This window comes from Lissotriton vulgaris, chromosome 5 (assembly GCF_964263255.1).
Source record: "Lissotriton vulgaris chromosome 5, aLisVul1.2, whole genome shotgun sequence".
Classification (NCBI taxonomy): domain Eukaryota; kingdom Metazoa; phylum Chordata; class Amphibia; order Caudata; family Salamandridae; genus Lissotriton; species Lissotriton vulgaris.
The window spans coordinates 1529390380-1529416359 of record NC_141693.1 but is presented as its reverse complement, the minus strand read 5'-3'; the positions used below and the strand labels follow the sequence as shown (position 1 = coordinate 1529416359).

Genomic DNA, 25980 nt, shown 5'->3' with positions numbered 1-25980 from the left:
TGTATCAATTTTGGAGCCACTTTCAAAATTTGCAGACGCCTTCTTGCGCCCCCAATCAAAATAAACAGCACCTACTTGAAGGACACAAAGGGAGTACGTTGCCTCCTTCAAGACCTACAGTTTAAAAGTTCAACCCAACATTCAATGTGCCCATTGGTTTAGATGTGGAGAGCCTGTACACGAGCTTACCCCACAAAGAAACCCTAGACATCATAAAAGAGGTCTTCTATGGAGCGGAATGGACCTCCCATACACCAAAATACCTATTCCTTGAATGCTGCAAGGGGGCTTTGACGGAAAGTTTCTTTCGATTTGAGAAATGTCTGTTCCAACAACAGCAAGGGACCAGCATGGGCATCACCTTTGCTCCAAGTGTGGCGGGACTCTATGTTCACCACCTGGAAGAACACAAAATCTTGTCCGTTAACAACTCACACTGCCAAAAAATGATTGAATGAAAAAGGTACATTGATGATGTCCTCCTAATTTGGAACGGCAATGAATCAGAAGCCAATGACTTCACTGAGTGGCTAAATCGACAGGACCCGTACCTGAAATTCACTCACACCATGAGCAGATCAGAACTGGTTTTCTTAGACCTAAACATCTAAAAACACATTTTAAACCAACTGATAAGAACTGTCTTCTTCTATAAAACAGTTTTCACCCGAGACACCTGAAAATTAACCTCCCATTTGTGCAGTTCCTCAGGCTCATGAGGAACTGAGCTCAGGTCAATGACCTATCCCAAAAACTCCAAAAGAGAAAATATCCAATGACCGTTATCAACAAAGCCAACAAAAGAACACCAATTAATCATAGCGACGCCCTCCTTGAAACATATGAGAAGGAAGACAAAGAGAAAGTCAAGAGACCCATATGCATTACAACCTTTCGCATCAGACAGGGTTACCAAGATAGTCAATAAGCATTGGTGTATCCTAGACAGTGGCAAATTGAATATCCCAAAACCTATGTTCTAGCATAGGAGAGGGAAAAACCTCAGGGACATCCTGGTACACACCCGTCCAAAACCTCCACTCAAAAATGACAAAACCAACAGGTGATTAGTAGGCTACCAACAGGCCATCACGGATGTAGTAATTGTAGTGTATGTCACTTAACTACTACCACTGAAAAGGTGACCTTCAACACAGAAATAACATGGGAATTACGAACATTCACCACCTGCAACACCGCAGGGGTGGTGTACATGATCACATGCCTTTGCGACCTACGCTATGTGGGAATGACCACTAGGAAGGTCAGCACGAGGATATGTGAGCATCGTAGCAACATCAGATGTCACAGTGCCAGCCCCAGAATGACAGCACATTTCAATGACTTGAAACACACTCCAAACGACATGCGTTGGGTAGTGTTACAGCACATAAAATACTGCAACAACCTAGAGCAGAGGTTATTAGAAAAGGAGCTAAGATGGGTGTATATTGCACACAGATACGGCAGGCCTGAATGACAATATTCTGTGGGGACAGTTTATTAAATGAACCACATCACCCTTATATCACACCCCCAACCGTATTATCACCCTGAACAAATGTTTTGAAGAACCTGGATAATACATCTATAACACCCTAGATACTGCATCCTTTTGTTCCACCTGTATCTTTTTCAGACCCAAAATCAAAAACTCATGCTACCAACTAGGGCCAACTGGTTTCATATCCAACATGACTGTTGTGACACAAACACTTAGTGAACACTCGTCTAAACTGAGTATCACTGTGCCCTGTATGAACTTTTCTCCTACAAGTGAACCCCCACATAGGCCCTTAAGTTTAATTTATATATATATATATATATATATATTTAATATTTCAGCTTTGACATTACCCTTGTATCCATTATGGCCCCACAATGAGCCTCTCACAGAGACCAATTTTGGGTTTTTGTCGGTCTAACAACCTTTTCATTTTTATTTTTATTTCATTTTTATTATTAGATTTTGATTTTCATTCCAGTTTACACGCTGACCGTAGCATTTTTCTCTGTATAAGACAGCTAGAAGATTCTAGGAGGGCACTTATGAATAATGATTTCACCCCTCCAAGATGGCCCAGTTTAAATTATTTGACACCAAAACTACAAAAATGTAATTATTGGAACCTGAGCTATAAACTGTTATGAATATTTAAAGTTCACAGTAAAAACTAGCACTGGAAAAATCAAAGTGCCAACTGTGGACATCTAGTCATGTAAGATCGGGTCATAGTTGAAAAGTATGGCGAGCCATGATGGTGTGCGAGTCGGCTACAAAAGTAGTTTGGGCCCAGGCGGTCCTTAGCTTCGGACTTAGAAAGCATTGCAGTAAAAATTTGCTTGAGAAATTATAGTACATTCGGGGCAAGTCTACTAGAAGTGTCCGTGAATGAGTTGTCATCGCAGATCCACTGTACAAAGTCTCTGTAAAGTTTTCTACATTCCGACGTAGTCTCTTTTTTAAAGTTGAAAACCTTTAGCGTCACAGAGCTGTAGGATGTAGCCAACGAGTGTTTCACAATGTCAAATACTGATTTGCAAAAGGCTACTTAACAGGGTTTGCTGTTGTGGAGAAAAACGTAGTCGGACCTGCCACAAAATCAGGGCGATTGGTGATGCACCTTGTTAGGAAGTATGAGCAGGTTGGTCCTGGTCTCCATTCGGTTCTCAGAACACTTTTTAGCCCAAAATGTTTAAAGCCGCAAGTTTTAGGCACCTTTAGCACCACCAGTAAGAGTCCAGGACTGTAGGGGCACAACTTTGGGGGTTAAGACTGACACTGGCTGTGCAAATATGTGAGTTCAAGATGCATGGAGCCATTTATATCCCTGTGGCTCTGATCAGGAGGTTACCTAGACCTTTTGGGTCACTCTGGTAGTTCTAGGTTCAGCAGTAGAACAGGGCTCAAGCACCAGGGCAGACCTCTGATGGTTCAAGGCAGAATTCAGGCAGCAGAGCAGTTCTTACAGGTGCAGCAAAACAGTCCTCTGAAGTACACAGCAGGCCACATCAGCAGACAGCCCTCTAAGAGTCCTTACACAAGGCCAGAAAGTGAACTGAAGAGTAGGTATTAGGGTCCTATTTTTATGCCTGTTTAATTCTTTGAAGGATGAGTTTTTAGAGACCTCGCTTTGAAGTGCTTGAAGTTTCTTGCATTTCCTGGCTCCAAGCTTACTGCAAAAACACTGATGTGGTGACATGTCCTTTGTTTGAAGGCAGGGTACAGCCTATTCCGTTGCTAGTGGAGTTGTGCCCAGCTCCCCCATCCTTCCTCCCCCCTCCACCCCTCCATCCTGCCAGTTGATGACCATCAAGGTACACCTAACCTCTCTATTGTATGGCTGCATGGGAGGAATAAATAAATTCCAACTGTCAACTACTCCCAGTGACGTGACCCAGGAACAGTCTGCAAGTACCAAATAGGGCAGGAAAATTTACATTTTTTAAAAGTACCATTTTCAAAATTGTAACTTAAAATCCAACTTTATCATTAAAGAGGGTTTTAAATTACAACTCATCAGACACCAAACATGAAATGTTTACCTTAGCACTTATAATAAGGCAACCCAATGTTAACATTTTGTAGAGTTTTTCGCTATCAGGACATAAAAATCTTAGTATGCCTGGACTCAGAATAATAAAATACATCTTTTAGTAACGTTTATTTTAATATTCTGTGTTTGCAAATACCACTTTTAGAAAGTAGGTATTTGCTTGCCTAACCATTTGAGCCTGTCTCTGCGAGGTTGTGTATTCCTTGTCTGTGTTTGTGTTTGACAGCGCTGGGGAATTCCAGGTGACAGGCTGTGGCTGCCCAGTGTTGAATAGGGAGATCTGCATCTACATGGGAGGGAGGAGTTGCACCTGGGACCTGAATAGGGCTGGGCCTTCCCTCTACAATGCTGGCTCCACCCACTGTGGGTCGTCTGATGTCTCTGCCCTGCACTGCACACTGAAAGAAGAGAAGGAAGACTGTCAACAAAGTGCTCCAGCACTGTTCTTGCCTTCCACAATGCTGGCTCCACCTCCTGTGGGGCGTCTGATGTGCCTGCCCTGCGCTGTGAATGGAAAGGAGAAGTCTGGTAAACAGAGTGCTTCAGAACTGGCTCGAACTGGGCACAGGCCCCTCTCCCCTCAGAGAACAAAGGATTTTGGGGTATAAGTATTGGGACCCTGATCCCATGAAATTAGATCACTTCTGGACTTACAAGACAAAACCTCTGCTGAGGAGAAGGAACCTGAAGAAACTTAGGAGAGACTATTCCAAGCTGAAGTGCTGCTTGGGGGATTGGCCTGCAGTGGTTGCCTGACTGCCAAAGGAGGAGAAAGAACTTTGTGGACTTTTCTTTCAACTTGTGCAAAGATCTTCAAGGGCTTGGAAGAGACCTTGCCCCCCTGACCGAAGTCCCAGGACTAGTGGACTTGTGTCAGGGGTTGCTTTTACTCATTTCAGGTTGGTTTGAGTTGGTATCTTACCAATTCAAAGCTGTAATACTGTGCCTGGAGTGATAAATGGCTTTTGTCATTTTACAGCTCGGCAAGACATGACTGTGGTAGTCCTATGCTTAAAGACTTTGCTGTAGAAATGGCAAAAGACTTTGTCCTTTTCTATCTCGGCCTGGATGGCACTTGGCTAATCCTATGCTTAAAAACTGATAGAAAAACAGACATTTGAGGTGAGCAGATCTAGAGTGTCACCGGTGTTGAGAGTGCTCTAACAGGAGCAGCTTTCCACCGAAAAGTGAGAACTACCCAGAGTTCTCTTTTTCTTTTTTGCATAATTTATGCGTCACTCTATGCATGAACGGGTTTTGTTTTGATATATATTTATATATATCACATAATCCCCCCCTTTGTTTCATTTTGTTTATGTTTTGGGGTACTTCCCCTAACCCTCTTTGTTTTTTAAACTACTGACCTCCCTCTAACTCTACCTTATCATGAACCCTAAAATCCTCTCACATTCCTTTACCACTACTCTTTCCTCCCTTTAATGCTACCCATCTCTAAACTAAAAAAACTTTCCTTCCCTTAGCTCAATTGTTCCTTACCCTTTCCTATCTCCTAACCATACCTTAATTATTTAATTCCCAGCAGCATCAAAACTGACAGTATCACTTTTGTAGGTGAATTATTATCAGTCCTTTACTCCAGCGAACATAATTCAAATAACATTCACCTTATTACCCACAAGCAAAAAGCTAAAAAAGATTTTTCGACAAATTGACATTCAGTGCTTATTACATAGATCACAATTGCTGAGTTCTTGTTGTGATAGCTGAAAAAACAAGCAGTAAAAAATGTATAGGTACATTACTGTAATGCTAAAAGTTGCATCATATATCACACATCACAGCGCCTGGATACACTTTCAGTACCTGGATACCCTTCAGTTGATAAGTTGTGCTATACATATCCATATAACATAAAATAATATAATATATCAATACCTTTTACAAACATCATCATTAACACGCTCTGTTACAGGAAGAACCTATGGCACAAGAAGGTAAGGTAAAACTTTATTTGCATAGTTACTTAAAACCATTGCAATGCATACAATTAATACAACCATATTAAAATGTTCCATATTTAAAAGTGAATGCTCCCTCATGAGCGTCGCAACATGACCTTCAAAAGACGTTTCAATGTCAATACAATTTAAATGTCCCAGATGTTTTTGTCTTTACTGCTTGTGAGAGGTTGTAATCCACTGTAAGATTTATCCAATCACTTAGTAAAATTTCCCCCATAGCGCAATGAACTACAAAGTGACAATCAGTTTGGCATTTTTAAGCGAGCTGCTTCGAGAAATTTAACTAACCTAGTGTTCAGTTGTGGTGATGAGGGATCAAAGCATGCCAGGACAGCTTGTCTCCTTGTCCTGATACCTCTTTGATTAAAGCAAGTTTTTAGCAGCTGTCTCCTTTCTTGACACAGCTCAGTGCAGGTGCAGATTGTATGAATGATGTCGCCCGAGTCCTTATTGCACAGACTCCAGAGAGTAAAAGCCTGCTCCCTTTTCCAAGGTGGAAGCTGCTGCGTAGTTGGTAACACTCCAAGTCTGAACTTTAAAAATTTTTGTTTTAGTATTTTTGAATATCCCAGATTAAAGTAATGTTGTGGGGCTAAGTGCTTATATGTGGCCAAGGTCATCCAGGCATGCGCTCTGAGCGAGAAGGTCGCCTTATCCTCTAGCAAGGAGAGTGTCTTCAGCGTCTTCCACACCGTTTTTTAAACGCCGAATGGAGGCAGTGTGTGTCCCATAAGGGGGACAGGCCTGTGATCGTCAGAGCCTCCTCAAGATATTGGCCTGCGGGTGATTTCGGCCTCTGTTGAATCTCTTGCCAGAGGAGGTGGTTTAATGTGTTCGGGTTTGCTGACCTAATCTTGTGCCAGCAGTTAATGAAAGCGCCGTAGCTAGCCCAAGTTTGCTTTATAAGGCCAAATTCCAGACGAATTTGTGCTGGTGAAGTGTAGGTCGGGAGGCTGAACAATGTTCTATATGTTTTAACAACTGTTTTGTCCAGCAGATTGCTGACTCTCCCACACAGTGCCTCAGTGCCGTAAGTAATAGAAGGCAATATTTTGGCCCGGGCTACCATCAGAAGTGGATTCAGAGTAGGGCCCAGTAATTTGGCTGAGACTCCCTTCAGAGAGAGTGCAAGAATCAGCCCTTTCCTTTTGATCTCCTGTTGCTGGGTGTTGGCTAGACCATCTTTGTCTATATATATACCCAGGTATTTGTAATCCTCTGCTGACTCGACGTGTTTATTACCCAGGCGCCACTGATAGGGCTTTTTTCGTTTCTTGTTTATTGTCATGGACCTTGTTTTATTTAAGTTTATTGAGAGACAGTTTTCTTTTGCATAGACCTCTAGACAGTTCAAGAGATGTTGCAGGCCCACTGCGGTGTAGCTGAGTAGGACAACGTCGTCCGCATAGAGTAGATTAGATATTGGGGAGCCCCCTAACCTGGGTGGGTGCGAGTTGCAGTTGTTAAGTGCCGGGGTTAAGTCTGCCATGAATAGGTTGAATAGCATGGGGGCCAGCACGCAGCCCTGTTTCAACCCTTTCGTTGTTTGAATTTTCCTTGAAAGATGCGTTCCTGAGCCCAATTTTACTTGAACCCAGGTGTTGGAGTGTAGGAGCATGATCAGTGATAGAAGATTGTTGGAAATACCCCATCTGGCTAGCTTCGCCCATAGTTTGGACCTGTCCACATTATCAAACGCGTCACTGTAATCAATGAAACAAGCGTGAAGCTGCATGTGCTTGGTTTTTGCCATGTCCATTAGCATTGACATTGCCATGATGTTAGTTATTGTGCCGGTGCTTTTTCGAAATCCTGTCTGGTTAAGCGGAATTATTTCTTTGTTTTCCGCCCAAGTTGTCAATTCCTCCAGCAGTGTACCCGCAAAGTATTTAGCTTCATTGTCGATCAGGGCTACTAATCGATAATTGGCTGGTTGTTTCTTGCTGCCCGTTTTATGGATTGGCACAATTATCGACCCTTTCCAAGAGTCTGGAATTATGCCCAGATGTCGTACTTCAAGAAATAGTGAGTGCAGTATTTTTGCCCAATCCTCTGGTTTTTCTTTGAACACTGCTGGTGGAATACCATTCGGCCCTGGAGCTCCATCCTTTTTTCCCTTCTTGATCTGTTTTTTAATTAAGAGCTGTTCAGTGACAGGTGTACTTTTTTTGCTGTGTTGTTTAACTCCAGCGGGTATGCTGGTTGCCTTTACACATGAACCAGCTGTAGAGTTTGCGGGGGGGAAGCTAGCACTTTCCCTACTACAATCGATGGTGTCAACTACGTGCTCCGCTATTTTGATCTTCCCCGGCGTTGAGACAGTGAAGCTTTGGGCACTGAAGTGGGATTTTAAATAGGTTGCCCATGTTTCTTCTAATATATAGGAGGTGGGGCCCACACGGTTCGGGTTTGTTATCTTGTTTACTGTTTTCCAGAATCTATCACTGGCGTTGTGCTTGATGTTGTGCAAGAGTTTTACCCAGAGGTCCTGTTCATTGTTGTTGTTATTATTTCATTTCAGCCTCTTTAGTTTGGTTCTCTGTTCCCGCACATTGGAGATGAGTGTAATATTACATGGGTCGTGGTGTAAAGATCTTAGCGAGCCGTTTAATGATTTTTTGAGTCCTTTTAATTGTTTTCTTTGGCTCATGGATAGATTGATCGGTTGTGACTGCCCATGTGAGATCCTTTGTGTTGTAGCTGTTGCCTTTAGAGAGCTGAGGTTGCTTGTAAAGCGTTCCCAGGAATTTATCTGGTTTTCGCCAGGTGTTTGAGCCAATTTCAGATTGATTGCTGTTTCTGTCAAGGTCTTTATTGATTCTGTCGAGAACTTAATCCTCTTGTAATTGGTTGTGTAACTTGAGCCTAATTGTAGAGCGGGGAGAATGTTGTTCGTAGCTGTGCCCACTAGGGAGGCCTCCTGGGGGCGGTGATCACTGTCTCCTATATCGCCCATTTTGAAGCCTGTTACATGTTGCCACAGTGGAAGGCTAACAAACGTATAGTCTATAAGCGAGCTTGATCGCTCAGTGAGGTAGCTTGCTGCTGGAGGAGTATCGTTATCTGATCTTCCTTTAAGGGCCCTCAGGTTTAAGTGTTCCAGGTCTTCCAGAAAGTGGCGATTTGTCTTGTTTGGCCTCCCGTGGGGAAAGGTGCTTTGCTCAGGTAAATTGTAGTATAGTGATTGGAGAGAGACTTCCTTTGATTCGGATGTTCCCATTAAGAATAAATTCATGTCTCCTGATAAAATGAAATTTGAGACATCTGAGCAGTCTGCATGTGAGGATATTAGTTCTATTAGTTTTACTGTGTCAGTTGATGTTCGTTTCGGGTGGATGTAGACATTAAACAGAATTACTTCAGACTTTGCCTCTGCCCATGGGAGGGTGAGTTTAACTGGTAGTGCTACATCATTCTCCGGCCCCGTTAGTTTCGCTGTTAGTATAGATGATATTGAGATATATGTCGCCAGCCCCCCTGAGGTGTGGCCCTTTTTACTCCCTTTAGTGGCGGGGCGCGCGAAACAGCGGAAACCTTGAATTTGCATTGGTTCTATGAGCCATGTTTCCTGTAGCATAATGATATCGAAATTGTTCAGGTATTGGAGGAAATCGGAGTCCTCAGTTTTTGCTGCCAAACCATTTACGTTCCACGAGCAAAGGCGAATTGTTGCTGCTTTCGACACTACTTTGTCCTGAGTTACGTAGTTGGTATGTCATTGTGGCACTGGTGTGAGAGTTATTGTTCTAACACATTGGTCTAAAAGGCTAGAATTCCATCTGCTTGAAAGTTCCCCCCTTAACGGCGAGAATTGTTTACCTCGATTATCAGCCCTTCTTGGCTCCGAGTGGCCAAGGGCCCCTTTTAGAATCGAGGTGGAAGGCCGGAAACTTTTTTGTTGTACTTGGCTTGGGCTATTGGTTATTAGCGGTGCCGGGTAAGCTGGAGGATGGTAGGGGCTGATTTGAATGCCCCAATCCTTAAAGGTGGTGTGGTGATTTAATATTCTTTGTGCTATAACCGCTGATTTCCATAGTGCTCTGGTTATTTCCGGTTTTCCTGGATAATCGGCGGGGAGGAAGTCAATTGAAAGCAGGTCTAAAGTATTTAGATCGTTCAAGGTGGGAATTGCCCGAAGTAGTTTTAGTATATTCCCACGATTCAGCACATCTTGGCGACCTTTCGTGATGTATTCAGGTTTGAGCAGTATGTAGCTCTTATGCGGCATCTGATCGTTTGACGGATGAACTATGCTTTCCCGAGTGCCTGTTTGGTAGGGGACAATGTTTTGTTGAGCATGGTGATTAAACATTTTCTGCTCTTGTTGCACTGCTGCACAAAGATCGTTGGGGGCACTCTTCATGGTTATTGTCGGGATTGTGATTCCCGGAGGTGTCTGAGCTTGCCCGATGGGAGCAGGCTGTGGGGTTTGGTCGGGGACTATCCTGGCTTGATTTTCCTCTGGCAAAAGTGCCATTTCCTGGGGAGTGCGAAGCTTTCTCTTTACTGGTTCATTGTATCCAACTGTGGCAGGTGTTATTCCCTGCTGGATCTGGGCTTGCCTAGGGAGAGGGAGCTGGTTCAGCTGGTCCGGTAATGTCCTTGCGTGATTTCCCTCTGATGCGAGTGCCTCTGTCTGTGATGTACCGGTCTTCTCTTCCCCCATTACTTCGTTGACCGCCCGGTAGATGGTGATTTTTAGCCCAGTTTCTGGATACTGGGCTAAAAATGGATACACTTTCAGTACCTGGATACCCTTCAGTTGATAAGTTGTGCTATACATATCCATATAACATAAAATAATATAATATATCAATACCTTTTACAAACATCATCATTAACACGCTCTGGTACAGGAAGAACCTATGGCACAAGAAGGCATCTTACATGATCATCAACGTATATCATTTAGGTATTTATGCGCGAATGCCAAACCTGTAAAGAAACAAAATATAGGTCTTACCTGGCGAAAACTCTGTGCCCCCATTCCTGCATCCTGCTGGGGGCTTTTTTCCTGTGCTCGTCGCCCCATCGTTAGTCTTCCCCTGCCGCCGCAGCTCATTTGCATCGGAGCGAGGCCGCAGTTGGGGGGGACGCGAGCGGGAGGACTACAACGCCCGTGAGCCTTTGCGGCCAGCAGCCGCCAATGTACGCTCCGCGCCTGGCGGCGCATAAAATCGAGGTCATCTCCTGATGGAGCGGGGGTCTTACCTGGCGAAAACTCTGTGCCACCATTCCCGCGTTCTGCTGGGGGCTTTTTTCCTGTGCTCGTCGCCCCATCGTTGGTCTTCCCCTGCCGCTGCATCTCATTTGAATCGGAGCGCAGCCACAGTTGGGGGGGGCCGCGAGCGGGAGGACTACAACGCCCGTGAGCCTTTGCGGCCAGCAGCCGCCAATGTACGTTCCGCGCCTGGCGGCGCATAAAATCGGGGTCATCTCCCGGTGGAGCGGGGGTCTTACCTGGCAAAAACTCCATTCCACCATTCCTGTGTCCTGCTGGGGGCTTTTTTCCTGTGCTCGTCGCCCCATTGTTGGTCTTCCCCTGCCACTGCAGCTCATTTGCATCGGAGCGCGGCCGCAGTTGGGTGGGGGCCGTGAGCAGGAGGACTAATACGCCCGTGAGCCTTTGCGGCCAGCAGCCGCCAACGTACGCTCCGTGCCTGGTGGCGCATAAAATTGAGGTCATCTCCCCACGTCACGGGAGCGTCCCGGGAGAAACCCGGGACAAGGGCCGGACCGTCTTCGGCCCTCCGGGGCCGGAAGAGGTCCGGGCTGGGCCACCCCTCTTGGACATTGTTTACAGGTTCCTAACATTTATTAAGTTGTATGGCACTAATTAGCAAACTGTGTCTTTTAGTCTAAAAAGCAATCATTTTATTGGTTTAATACGTGTTTTCCTAAGAGCTTACTTAAAGTGCTCCTTTTTATATGTTTCTTAATGTGTTAATCTTCCTGGCGTATGGTGATACTGATATATTATCTTGGATATATATTTAATTACTACATTTTACACATTCAGTGCTAAATAATGGGGAAGAATATGCCTGCTTAACCTGCCCCAATAGCAAAACAAAGGGTAGCTCCTAATCCATCTCTTCCTAGTCTGACAGCTATCGACCGGATGCTGCAGAAAACTATTGGGGTGGTCGCCTCTGCTATTGAAAGCACAGAAAGGCGCCTTTCACTTCCAGCTGGTACCCTTCTTCCCCTACCTGTTACAAACATTTCTATGTTTACAACTAACTCCCAGGACTCGATGTTAGCTCCATCTTCTGTTGCTTTACCCGGGGTACATCCCATTTTACCAACTAATGAGATAGCTCTTGGGATGCCCCTGTATCTCCCGAACCCATGCCCTCTTTAACAAGGCTATCTGTGACCCCCACAATATTTACAAGTGATGTAATTCTTGATCCTCTTCCTCTGAATGAGGATTCTTTAGAAAAGGTGGGCTCATTTTCTGTCTCTATTTTAACTGATAATAGTGACAGCCCGCGTGTCAGGACCAGAGGGCAGAAGGCAAGATCTAAATTTAAACACATGACTAAGGAAGGTCAAGCCGTAAAAAATGGTAAAGGGAACATTAGCAACAAACAAAGAAAGGGTGTTGAAAAGCCTACTGGGAAAAGAGGATATAAGGCGAATAACCAGCCAGAAATTGTAATTCCATCAACTAGTTCAAGGACCCCAATAGTAGAGGAATCTTTCTGGGAAAGAATGGAGACCCTTTTCACAACGCTTTTAGAACCCATTTGCTTAAAGGTCAGGAATATTGAAACAAGGCTGACTAACATTAAGGGAAAGCTTGATGTGTTTCAGCAGTCATCCCAGGATAAAACAATTTCCATACTACCCCAACCTACCTCTATCTGTTCGAGTGGAAATCCCAATAATATTTTACTGGTCTCTGTAAACCAAACACAAAATCAAACTAAAAATTCCAAGGTCAATTGTCGAAAGGAGTTAAAAAAATTAAGGGGGGATATTGGAACTAATACTCCTGGGTTGCTTGTCTCAACCCCAGCAGTTTCCAATGTACCATCTAATCAAACTCGAAGAGCTGAGCATACATCTGAGTCAAACGTAATTTCGAGTTTACCTATTTTAAACTTGTCCCCAGAAGCGACACCATGTACTGTGGTGTTAGCCAATGTTCCTCCATTACCCCCTAATACCTTTGAACATTGGTCAACTTTAAGGAATAAATCTCTTCATTTTTTATCTACCAAGTTTGGGTTTAAAAACTATTTGTTTTCGGAATTTAAGATGGACAGAAGAGTGAGTTTTTTGGGCACTTTAGATCAAACACTGAGGGGTGACTGTGTAATTCTATCATTCCGGTCACCATAATTGGTACGTACTTTAATCGAGAGAGGTTGTACTGGGGCACTTGACCCAGACTTTGTCAACATTCTTCCCCTCGGTTTCTTTTATTGTCCATCTCGATCAATTAGGTGTTTAGTTCCCCCTTGTCCACCTTTAAACTTTGGTGGACCTTTGGGTAGAAGATACGGTGTCCCAACATTTAATCCATTTGACACTCTTAGTGGCTTAGAAAACAATGACTGACTACAGGTAGATATTACTACACTTAATCTTCTAGACATAGAAGTTGACCCTATCCCCTATCCTGGCAATGGGGAAACTATAGTGGCAGATGGGGGGAAAGTTTTTAATATAGCCCCGACTATTTCAGGGATTCCGAGATATATATAGGGGGCTCTGGGACTACAGATGGGGGACCAGAGGTGGGAGGTGACCATAGGATCTCCTCTTTACCCAGTGGTTCCACCTCTGTTCCGTCAGCCATCCCCTTACTAGTCCCACCGGTATGTAAAATTTCCTCGTGGAATATGGCCGGTATTAGATCTAAAATTGCTAATCCAATTTGGTGGGATTTCATTCAGACACCAGATGTGCTCTGTTTTCAAGAAACCTGGAGACTTGACCCGGTCCACTTAAATGGTTTTAGAACCTTTCACACTCCGGCTGTTGTCGTCTTACATGGAAGAGCAAAGGGTGGTCTGAGTATTTATTTGTCTAATAAATTGGACCTTGTAAAAGTAATTTAGCCTATTACAGACACTTATTTTCAACTTCTAATACTTCTCTTGGCTTTTGATATTCCAATTGCTCTTGTTAACCTATATAACAACATTCCTCCTGGTGATGTACCTATTGTTTTAAGTAAACTGACCAAAGCACTGTTTTTACAGGAAACAATTTACAGACATAAATTGATGATACTTTTGTTTGGGGATTTTAATTGTACTCTGTGTAGTATGATGAAGGATAATAGGTGTGGAATGACACAGGAAGATGGCTTGGGCCATTTACATTTTAATCACTCCATTCAAGGGGAACGATTTAATAGTTTGTTAGCTTAATTTGATCTAGGATTTGCTAATGAAGTTTGTTCTTTACCATCTTCCCTATCCTCAACATTTAATGGAAGGGGTTGTGCTACAACTATCGATTATGCTCTTGTCTCTAATAAATACGGTGGTAGAATCTATTCCTTTAACGTCTCTGTTTATTGCATTAAGTGACCACATTCCGCTCTGTGTGGCCATCCTCCTGCTAACAACGTCCACTCTGATAAATCATAAAGAAAGGGACAGTGTGGACGGGAATCTAGCTATTGGTAGCATAAATGGATACACGTTAAAATGGGCCATGGTGAATCAGGCAGAAATAATCAAATTAGTGGTTGGAAAATGCTTACAAGAAATAATGACTTGTTTAAGGGTAGATTCTCCCACGAAATGCTCTGTGCTTCCTTCTCGACCATCACAAATTAAATCAGGGCCTCCCTTGTGAGACAATTTAAAAACCATAAGCGGGAGGGAGGCTGGTTGGATTCCAAGTGTACTAGGGCTTATGCTCTCCTAAAAAAGGAACTGCATAAGAAACCTAGGTGTGTCACGAGGTTGGCAGACTTAGGAAGGAATATAAAATAGCAATAAAAGATAGGAAGAATATGCTGAGAGCTGAAGCCTGGGAAGCTTTGCATCTTGCTTCTACTACGAATAACAGTGCGGGCTTCTGGAAACTCATTAGAACTCCCTTTCTTAGGGAAGAGGTTGACCCAAAGCTGGAAATAGCAATTCCTGAATCTGATTGGATTAGGCACTTTTCTAGAGGCTATGAGGGTGATGGACAAGTGGGTTTTATGATATCACCCTCTGAATACCCCACCTCAAGACATTTGTGTTTTACCTTGGAGGAAGTTGAAAAAGCCCTATGCGTAAGCCAGGGTGGTAAGGCCCCCGGCCCGGATGCTGTCCCCATAGATATTTTTAAGACTACCCCTTCTTTGTGGGGCCCTCTCCTGGTCCAGGTGCTTAATGCTAGCTGTGTCTCAGACTTCCTGCCCACCTGGGTGGAATCTGTAATAGTCCCTATCTATAAAAAGGGGGATAGACAAGATCCGGGTTGTTATAGGCACATTTCCCTCTCAGATTCCTTTACTAAAATAGCGGGTCGAATAATCCTGGACCGGCTTCTGGTGTGGGCAGAAGAAAACTCTATTTTATCCTATCTCCAGTATGGCTTCCGCTCTGGTTTAGGGACTTTGGAACAAGGTCTAAATTTACTAATGCTGGTCGGGAAGTACACAAGGGCCAAGAAGGGTAACCTGTTCTTGGCCTTCGTTGACCTCTCGGCCGCATTCGACTGCGTGATTCATTCCAAACTATGGATCTTACTGGGACAACTTGGGGTTGAAGAAAATAATATTTATTATCTTAAACGTTTTTATAGCGACGCTTCAGCCGCGTTCGCTTTGGCCTAAAGGGGGAACGCACCGATATAATTCTAATTAGGAGTGGGGTCAGACAGGGCTGTGTTCTGGCCCCCTTTCTTTTTAACTTGTATATAAACAGATTGGAAAAAGATCTGTGCAACAACAGTTTTTATCCCCCATACGTAGCCTGCCGCCCAATCCCGGCGCTTTTGTACGCTGACGACGCTGTTCTTATGTCACGTACTCAAGTGGGATTACAGCGTGTGGTAGATAGCTTCTTCCACTTCATGAACGAGCTGGGTTTAAAAGTTAATACCACCAAAACTTTTACTATGCACTGTGGCAGGCATTGTAAATCTTAGAGGGACATATTTATAGCAGGACAGAAGCTTGATTCTACCAAGCAGTTTTTCTATCTTGGGATACTTTTTACCCAGAGTGCGTCCTGGTCACAGGCTGTGTCTGCTAAAAAACTTGCTTTGATACAATCAACGGCTGCTCTCAAGACCTTCTCAAAGAAATTAGGCACTAGACCACCTGTGAAGCTAATTAAAATCTCTAAAGCCAAATGTGTGTCTGGTGCTACCTATGGTAGTGGGGTTTGGGGTTTTGTCGACCCCACGCCTATCCAAGTGGTGGAAAACTCCTTCTTAAAGTTTATCCTTGCAGTTCCCAAGAGCAGCCCCAACTATAACTGTCATGCAGAATTGGGTCTTGCTTTTATATCTGATCTAATTAAGCTGGAACCTGTACTATTATGGCACAGGCTGTGGACACAAGAAGCAACAAAGCTTGACAGAGATATTTAGACTGATATTCTAAAATTAGAGGGAGCCATGAGGATACCGTGGCTGAGCTATGTTTGTAATTTTTTGAAGGATATTGGAAAATTGGATTATTTTTTTAAATCCTACTAATATCTCAGCTATTTCGCGTACAGACTTGAAGAGGGAGGCTTTAGCTTTCTTGGATTCTTTAAGAGTCACAACTGAGGTCTTAAAACCCTCTGTTCTGCAACATCAAATGATATTAACGACTTTTAATATTCAGCCCTAATTAATCCATGTGCTAGATAATTATGAAAGTTTCTTATTGTCTTGCTTTAGATTTGGAACTTTCCATAGATTGGTTAGTTTCCCCAAATAATTGAACGCATGATTTATCTCCCTGTCCCTGTGATGACATTTCACCTCAGAGTACTATACATGTTTTTCTCTTTTGTAAATTTTATGATGCGATTAGACACAATGTTTTACTACCAATTCTTGAGAGAGATGGGCCACCGTCAATGCCGCGTGGCCATGCTTAGTATTCAATGTCTTGATAATCATCTGTGTGTTGCAACAACTACACTATATTTGAAAAATGTGATGCGTAGTAGGAAAAGTATGATCGCATAAATGTCATTTAAAATGTATGATATTATGGACTTTGAATCCCCTGCAATTGATGAATTTTTTTGTACGCCATGGAGAAATTGAAAATTTATTATTTTTAAAGATTTTAATGAATTGTTTTCTATGTATACTTTTATGATTGCTTTTCATCAATCGAATAAAGTTATATTTGATTTGATTTGATTAGGCCAAACCATAAATTACCTTCCTACATGCTTCAGAAATCTCGAATCAGCCAACATAAATAAACAAACCTTACCAGCCCCTTGTCAATCATTTCAACCTTTCTGACCATTTGTTATCAGATTTGAATATTTTATCTATGAAACAGAAAGACAGAACTGAAGGACTCCAGAGAAAATACCTGAATGTACAGTTTAAAATGATTTAAATCCTTATTGACTGAACATCACTGACAATATTTCTTCATAACTATGTTTCTCAGGAGATCTGAGGCCTGCATTAATTCAAAATTCGAACTGGAATCTTTACGTTTATTTCTTTCTGAAAATCCAGCAATATTAACTGAGCAGTCACTGAGAAACTAATTGTGCACTACATGAAAAAGTCAAAACCTTGTAGGGGAAATAGTTTGTTGGTATTTAGTGAGTCCATCTGTATGAGTCACTTGTTTCTTAGATATTTAACTTCTTTCTGACTCATTTCCCCTCTTAGGCTCCATATTTTTTTGTCCTGGCTAGATGTTGTTGTCTTTTTCATCTTCTTGTCCAGAGATGCAAAAAATAAATGAGCATGTGATAAGCTGCATTGTTAGTGGCAGAATATCTTTCCAAAGAGGTCAGTGGCAGGACGTGCGTGGAGACTTAAAGGACCAAGTATAAGTGGTTTATGCACGGAGTAGCCGAGAAATTACTAGGTATTGATAGTGGTGTTTCATTTACCTCATATTTCATAAGCAAATGAGTCCGAAATTGAAATTATATGACTCCTGTAATTATATATCTGTCCACAATTATTTGTCTGTACAGCCCCCTGTTCATATAGTGTCCCTGCTTCTGCACTTTCTGATTGTGTCAGAGTATCATGGGACTGTATATCTATATATTTATGGTTTGTCTTTGACCTTCTGAGAATTGATTTGTGGACATAATCCCTGATACCCCTGTCTTGCACCAGCATCTCTGTACCAGTCGATTGATTTTACCCTTCCATCATTTACTGCTTCCTTATCTCCTTTCCCGAGCTTAATTTCTTTCAATACTTATTGCTTAGCAATAAAAGGTCGGTGTTGGCTACAACTGCTGCTTTTGCCCTCTCACATTCGATTCACAATGATCCTTCAATTATGCACTCTTGTTCTTTCTTTTCTATTCTCATGTTCTTTCACTAATAGTGTTTTAGAATAGACTTGCAACAGAATTGTATAGTATAGAAGAAATTCACAACATAACACATTTCTTATACATGTGTATTGGCGACTGCATGAAGGTTGACTTGGGTGTGAGTATCTGTAGGGTCAATGTGCGTGGGTTCTTGCATTTATCCTAAACTGTATATGTATTGATGCTTTTATGTATGTTGTCTTTATACCTATTTACATGTTTGTGTCGTTGGTTGTCTGGGACCAAATACACATATGTATTCTACAAAAGTCAAATGCATTGGCTTTGTCAGTTCCTATTTCATAAGCTCGTAGAATTGGGTCAGATCAGTCCTGAGCATATGGTAACTAACCCTGGGTGGTGAACTCCGCTCCAGTCGCAGAGTTTGCGTAGTTTTCCGCACTCAGTGTGACGCGGTGTTCCGAAAAACTCTGCTTCGCTCCGCAGAGCGGAGTTTTTTTCCTCGCTCGCATTCATCAATGTCAAGTTGGCGACCATGAGTGAGGAAAATCAACCTCTGCGCAGTGCATGGTGCCATTTACAATGATTGCACAGTATGGACAAGAATCCGGCACTGTGCAATCACCGTGAACTGCATTTTTTTTATCACACTCCGTCTCTTGTGGAGCTCCGTGTAGTGCGGCAGAGTTTTTTTTGCACTTTGCGTAGTTCCGCGCTGTCCAACTCCATGAACTCCATCCAGGGTTAATGGTAACATATTAAAGTCTGAAAACAGTGCCTGTAATGCTGTGGAGGGCTGGTCACCCTAAGAAGAATACATGTATTCATTTTAAGTGTCCATGCTTAGCTCCCACTGTTTTTATTGTGGAACCCTCAACTGGGCATATTTTTTGTTTTCACCCATACCTTAACTATGTTTTTATTTGTTCTGCTGATCTGGCTAAATATACTGTGCTGGGCTGAACCTTAGGTCATCTTCTTAGTTTAATTCTGAGACTACAACATCTAATAATGTAAATAACACTGCTTTTCTTGTTGACTTTAGGTTTATGGGGCAGTGCACTGGCAGACGAATATGAAATTAAAGCGTACATCAAAGGTAATAATGCATACTTACAAAAACTACTTTCATTTTCTGCCAAGACATCTGTGTAAACTCTACATCGACCTGAAGCACATGAATACTGCTGTGAAAATACCATGTAGCGCTTAGTTGTAATTCTTTTTTGGCATTTTTTACATTCTTGGGACGCTGGAGCATCTTGCAGTCCAATGTTGACTGTGCATGTCATGCAGATATTTGGCAATTGGTAGCTGAGCTATGGTTCCAGTGGCACCTCTAGAAAGGATTTCAAGTGAGGTATCCACTAGACAACACATAAAACTGATAGGGCCATCTACATAGGGCAGTTGTGAATGCTTGTGTGTCTTAGTATGTGTTAGAAGTGGGGTCTCTAGTTGGCAGAAGTATTCACCCTGTCGAAGTAGAGAGCCTCACTCTGGTCTAGGCAATTATAATCCCTAAATTAACCTGTGCTCATTCTCTTGGAACTTGGCACAGAGAAGGCAGGCTTAACGTAAGTGTAAAGAATGTGTGAACCACTTAATAAAAATTAAACAGTAAAAAACACCACACAAAAATATTCTACACCTAGCTAGAAAAACAGAAATTAATTTATTGAACAAAACATGACAAAACAACCAAAATACAATAAATTGCACCAGAGTTATGAATTTTTAAAGATGACATTGAATCTAGTTCTTAAACATCAATAGCGCTTAGGGGTTACTTGAGGTGGCGGTGGACCAGGTCAAATATGTAAAGTCAAGCCGACCGCGATGGAGCATAAGCCAGATACAGAAGCCCTGGAGGCCCAGCTGAAACAGTACCCTCACATATAACAAGCATCAACGTCGAAGAGCTACTGTGAGGAGAATATTAACCTATGAGAGGGGTGGGCCTCACAATAGAGAAAAACTTTTTTGTAAGTGTTTCACTACCAGGGCATGTAAAACTGAAACGTAGATGTCCTCCCTTTTACTTATACAGCACTCTGCCCTATGGGCTACCTAGCGACTACCTTAGGGGTGACTTATATATAATAAAAGAAGATTTTAAGACTTGGCAAGGGGTTTTCAATGACAACTCAACATGGCAGTGAAACTGTACATACAGGCTCTGCAGTGGCAGGCTGACACATGTTTGAACAGCTGCTTAAATGGGTGGCATAATCAGGGTTGCGGGCCCACCAGTGGCATGTAATTTACAGGCCCTGGGCACTTATAGTACACTTTACAAGGGACCTATACGTAAATTAAATATGCCAATTGTCGATACACCAATTTTAACATGTTTTAAGGGAGTGTGCACATGTCCTTTAGCACTGGTTAGCAGTGGTAAAGTGCCCAGAGTCCTAAGGCCAACAAAAACAAGGTCAGAAAAAGGGGAGGAGGAAGGCAACGGGGTTGAAGGTGACCCTGCAGAAAGTGCCATTTCCAAAAGTATGTGCATTTTAACAGGTATAATCTAAGAAAGAGCATATTTTTGCAATGTCATTCCCATTTGTTAGGACTGATGATGCTGTTGTTTTAACACTACAGGGGCATTGCAGTCCCTAGAGTATGTGATCCGACCCCTACAATTAGTAAAATTGGCTAATTCCTAAATGGCGAATTGAACTTCACCAAACACCAATACACCAACAGCATTGAAAACTTAAATGTCACATGTTGACTGCAGTACATGTTGTGCTATTCACTAGGCTGTCCAAGGAAAATGAATTCAGGCATACCTGTGTGCCATGACTCCTATGGATTTAAAGTCTGCAGACAAACCTGTCAAAATAATCATCTTTTGACAGGCCAAAGTCTGCTAACTTTGTATTGGGATAGGCTACACCGATCAAAACCACTATTTTTATATTAAAAAAATATATATAATTGATGATGTCAGAGCTTTAGTAAATAGCCAGGAAAATGGTTAAAAAAAATTTACTTTACGTACCTGTACCTGTAGTAGGCTAATTAGCATTAACCAGAAGCGGACCCATTTAGTGCTTCCCTTAATGAGGCATGAAAAGTGCACCAACAGCAGGAACAAAGGCTTAAGCTTTTTGAGAGGAAGGTGTGAGGTGAGAAATATGAGTCCTATCAGGGCACGAAGGACAACGTGTGAAGGTATAGGAACATCATTCATTTAAATGATTTTTTTAATCTGTTTTTCTTACTTGTTGTGTGATGATTATTGTGCTGATTTTTTACTTTTTAACTTTTTTGTTAGTGTTAAATACTTTACATATTTTTCGGTGTCAATGATATCAAGGGGTTGCGCCTAGACTCAAATTATTGAAACTATGTTTACCGTAGCAAGATGGGGCGAGATATACGACCATTTGCTTTCGTGACTCACAAGTTGTGAAACATTGCGAGTCGCAATTTGAGAGCCACTAAAGCAAATGTACAACAGTGTCAGAGACACTTTTAGCGATTCCCAATGGGGCCGCAAATTGTGAGGCTCATGAATATTAATGAGCCACTCTCAATTTGTGAATCCATTTGGAATGGCTAGCCCTCCCAGGGATGGTGGCCTGCGGGGCTCAGCAGACCTCAATGTCTTGGACTGCTTTTAAATAAAGATGTTTTTTGTTAAATGGTCCCTGGGACCACTGCCTGCTCTTAAAAATATTTTCCCATGCATTCCCAAAGGGGAAGGGGTCCCTTGGGGACCCCTTCTTGTTTTCAAATGCTTTACTACCTACTTGAAATAGATGGTAAATTGCAACTGTTTTGAGACCTCAATTGTGGTAGCAAAACAGTCATACATAGGACTCAGACTCGCTATTCGGAAGGCCCCCTCCTAATATTGTGTCGCAAATCCTAATTGGCAAATCGCAAATAAATTGTGACTCGCTAATTAGGGTTTGTACATGGCCCTTAGGTATTTTTGAATGAGCAAACTGGTCGCAAATCTGTTTGCACATGCAAAAATATGTTGGACATCTGGCCCTGGTTGGCTTGAGGGCATGGCCAGTGGGGATCAATGTATATCTATCTTCTCTAAGCTCAGCAGATTGGGCCCCTGTCAAAGCCAACAAATATGGCTTCATGTGGAGATCTCTGCCCTAAAGGAAGACCCACTGATTCAAGGAGCAGGCAATCACTCACAAAGCTTCTAAGGACAAGGCAGGTGAGCAATTTGAAGCTCACTGATAGCTTAACCGAATGGGGAGCACAGTGGAATTTAAGAGGGCAACAGCCACTTCTGTGACTATCGGACATTTCAGCAGATCCAAAGATGAGTCTGGAGGAGGTACTGCACCATTGCTTCCCTTTCCTCCAGGGCAGCAACATGATTGGAGCTACCCTGAGTATGGCAGGTGCCTTGATGATGAGTCACGCTCCATATGAGGAGCCTGCAGGGGTTAATGAAGCAACAGAGGAGAAGTGAGGCGGGTGAATCTTGCAACCCTACATCCAATGCTGATCTAGGTGTGTAGATTCTCCCCATACTAAAACACTTAATATGCAGCATTATGAGGGCTGATTAAGCCCAGGGCTCATGCCAGGCCTGAGGCCTAGCACAGATCCATCCTTTGGGATCTAGGATAAAGATTTTAAACACTTTGTAACCCAAAGGGCGGTGAATCGCTTATGTGGCACTGTTGATGTATGAATGAATCACTGAGGTCAATGCTGAGCCATAAACGCAAGGAAAGAGGCTACATCTGAAGAGCTGCTAACCATTGCCACCAGGCCAGTGGCACAATTTCTGATTATGACAGAGAACCGGGCCAACTCCCCCAGCTGCCTAACTCATAAAAAGAGACCTGCAAACTCTTCTCTCCAAATGTATAAAGAAGATTAACTCCTTCCCCAATATTTAAATAAGGCATTATAGGATCTTGACAATTCTCTGCAAAGAACTGAGCTGCGGCTGGCCCAAGTTGAAAACTCTCTAACAAAATTCAGATGACCTCAACCAGCATTATTACATTTTAGAAAAAAGTTTGCCAATGCTGAAAATCTCTGTACACTCAATCGGGGTATCTCAAAGGGCATTCGTCTCCTTTCCAGTGGTGCTGTGTACAGGCCTTGTTTGCCTAACTTCTAATAATATCTGAAGGCAAAACATTCCAGCTGGATCAAACACACAGTGTGTATTATTAATGCCAGCAACAGAGGAACCTCTTGCCAGATTTGCTCTCCTAAGTCCATTTCTTCCAAGAGAAACAAATATTCTTTCTGAGGCCAAAAAATACAAAGCACAACTTTTAAAGAAGGATACGACTACACTATTCCAAGTTGTCACGATGGATTTGCTGGTACCCAACAGTCTTCCGTGCATCTCAGGGTCAGACACAGCTGAGGCCTTTGAAGCCTATTATGCAGCATTATACAAGTCAGTCTCTAGCAGAAAGGGAGATAAATGTGCTGAAGGGCTTAGGCATATATCCATGTTAGAACTATCAGTGGAAGACAGGGAGGAACCTGACCGAGACCTGACAGTGGAGGCGATCGTGGCTGCTATTCGTAACATACGGTCTGGAAAGGCGGCAGGCCCGAATGGACTGACTGTTAAACTATATAAGTGTGCAGCAGACAAAGTGGCTCAGCTGATGTTAAATATGTTTCCGACAGCACAGAAAGAGAGGTGACTGCCAGAGGACTTAAGACTGTCCACCATAATTTTCATCCCAAAGAAGGGTAGACCTCTAGAGCTGTGCAGATCCTATAGGCCCATATTCTTACTCAAGTTTGAGGTCAAGGTCCTGGATAAGGCGGTGGCTAATAGGCTGCATCTGATTGTCTCCACAGTAATACACCCTGACCAGTCCGGATTTATGCTAAACAGGAGTACCTGGTTGAATCTCTGATGTTTATACAGAGTCATGCACATGACAGAGACTCAACCAGCTGAAGCCCCACCTTTGCTATCGCTGAATGCCTGTATGGCATTCAATATCATTGAATGGTGGTAACTGTTAGCTGTCCCGTCTAGCCTGTGTTTCAGACCAAAATTCTGCTACTGTGTCAGACTCATTTATGATGACTCAACGGCGAGAGTCTGAGTGAATGGGATGGTATCTAGACAGGTCACACTGCATAGGGGTACACGCTAAGGGTGCTCTCTCCCACATGGTGTTTGGGCTGGAGCTCAAACTTCTCATGCCATGGGTAAGTCAGGACCCTCTTGTTAATGTCACGATGGTGGGGGTTGCTGGGAACAGGATATTTCCCTATATGCCGACGATATTCTGTTATATGCTCATAAGCACTGTCAGGCGATTCATAGACTCATCCACATATTCCAGCTATTCAGTAGCTATTCAGGCTTTCAGATAAATTGGGGTGATGCGGCTTACTGGCAGTGGCACCCAAGTTCCCTTTTGGGTCGGGTAGTACTATTTATGATGACAGCCCCTCCCTTGTCTGCTATATGTGTTACAGAATACCCCATACACCATTCTGAGTACGTTTTTTCAGTAGATTGAAGGTGAACTGCACACTCTGCTCTGGGAAGTGGGTAGCCCATGCATGGCACTGCACAAACTGCAGTGAGGCATCTATGAGGGTGGATAGGCAGTTCCAGACCTCAGATGTTAAAACCGGACGTTCCAGCTCAATAACATAAATCGCCCCACACCTAGCCGACTAAGGTGCTGAGTGAGAGGCAGCATTTTGGCAGACATATTGCACGTAGTCACTGCCCCAGCGCTCTAGACTCCAAGGCTCGTGTATAAAAGCAGTGATCTAATTCTGCTCACGAGACCCATTGCATGTCACTCCCCTGAGGCGGAAGCCGGGGGTTAGTATTGAGCTGCATAGCGTTTAGCCTACAATTGTTTGTTTTAAGTTTAAATTTTAATTTGCGCCGCAAACTGTTAGTATTTTAACAAGGAGCACTGCCCTTACAAAACCGCTGTAAAAAACACAGCCTAACACTGTAGAATCGCCCCACACCCAGCCGACTAAGGTGCTGAGTGAGAGGCAGCATTTTGGCAGACATATTGGGCGTAGTCACTGCCCCAGCGCTCTAGACTCCAAGGCTCGTGTATAAAAGCATACGGTAATCCCTCCGCGCAGCGGACGTGATCAGCAGGCGCGCCGAAGTCGAGCCAAAGTCCAGCCCGTCTGCGCCCGTCCACGCTAAGGACGGGCTGGGGGCTGTGGTTCCTGCTCAGAATGCCTTCTGCACAGGTAACTAGAGATAAACTGTTGTCACTAAATACCACCACTATAAACTGTAATCATTTCATAGAGGTTGATAAATGGCTAGGACCTATCACATGTAGGATGTGTAAACACTCTATACAACCCTATGTTAAGAACCTCCCCAAAAGCACATACAGAACTATTACAGGTGGACTAATAAATGCACGGTCTACGTGCAAAAATTATCTGCACATATATGACCTACTTGCAGAGAACAATCTGGACTGTCTTATGATCACGGAGACATGGCTAAGAGAATGGTCAAACCCAGATATTATCTGCGCATTACCACCGGGTTATAAGATACATAGACTCAACAGACCTATACAAAGAGGAGGGGGAATTGCTATCATACACCGTGAGACACTCACATGTAGCATTTCGGAATTACAAGATATTAAGGGAGCTGAAAGTTTAGCCTTTATTATTCAGGCCCATGACTCCTTCATGTTCTCTGGAGCATTAATCTATCGCCCCCCAGGACAAATGAATCATTTCCTGGACAGCATGGGGGAAGTAATTACCACTTTGACGCTCAAAGCAGCTAATTTTACATTACTGGGAGATCTAAATCTTCACCTTGATAATATGTCAGACTCTAACGTACAATGTTTTAAAGATATCATGCAGGTGCTTGGACTAAAAATTCTTACTAAAGACCCCACACACACAGCGGGCCATATTCTAGACTGTGTCTGTTCTAACCTCGATATTATTGAAGTATCCACCCCTCTGCCCCAGACGTGGACTGACCATAGTTTCATACCATTTCATCTCGTCACT

At 43.0% G+C, this 25980-nt stretch overlaps 1 protein-coding gene across 1 annotated transcript in view; it reads left to right on the top strand.

Moving 5' to 3' along the window:
* LOC147712936 (cytosolic phospholipase A2 gamma-like) overlaps positions 1 to 25980 on the top strand; it is a 405968-nt gene that overhangs the window by 179566 nt on the left and 200422 nt on the right. The window contains exon 9 of the mRNA XM_086923599.1: positions 19031 to 19084. Within this exon, the coding sequence (XP_086779725.1) occupies positions 19031 to 19084 (54 nt within the window). The remainder of the gene's footprint in view (positions 1 to 19030; positions 19085 to 25980) is intronic.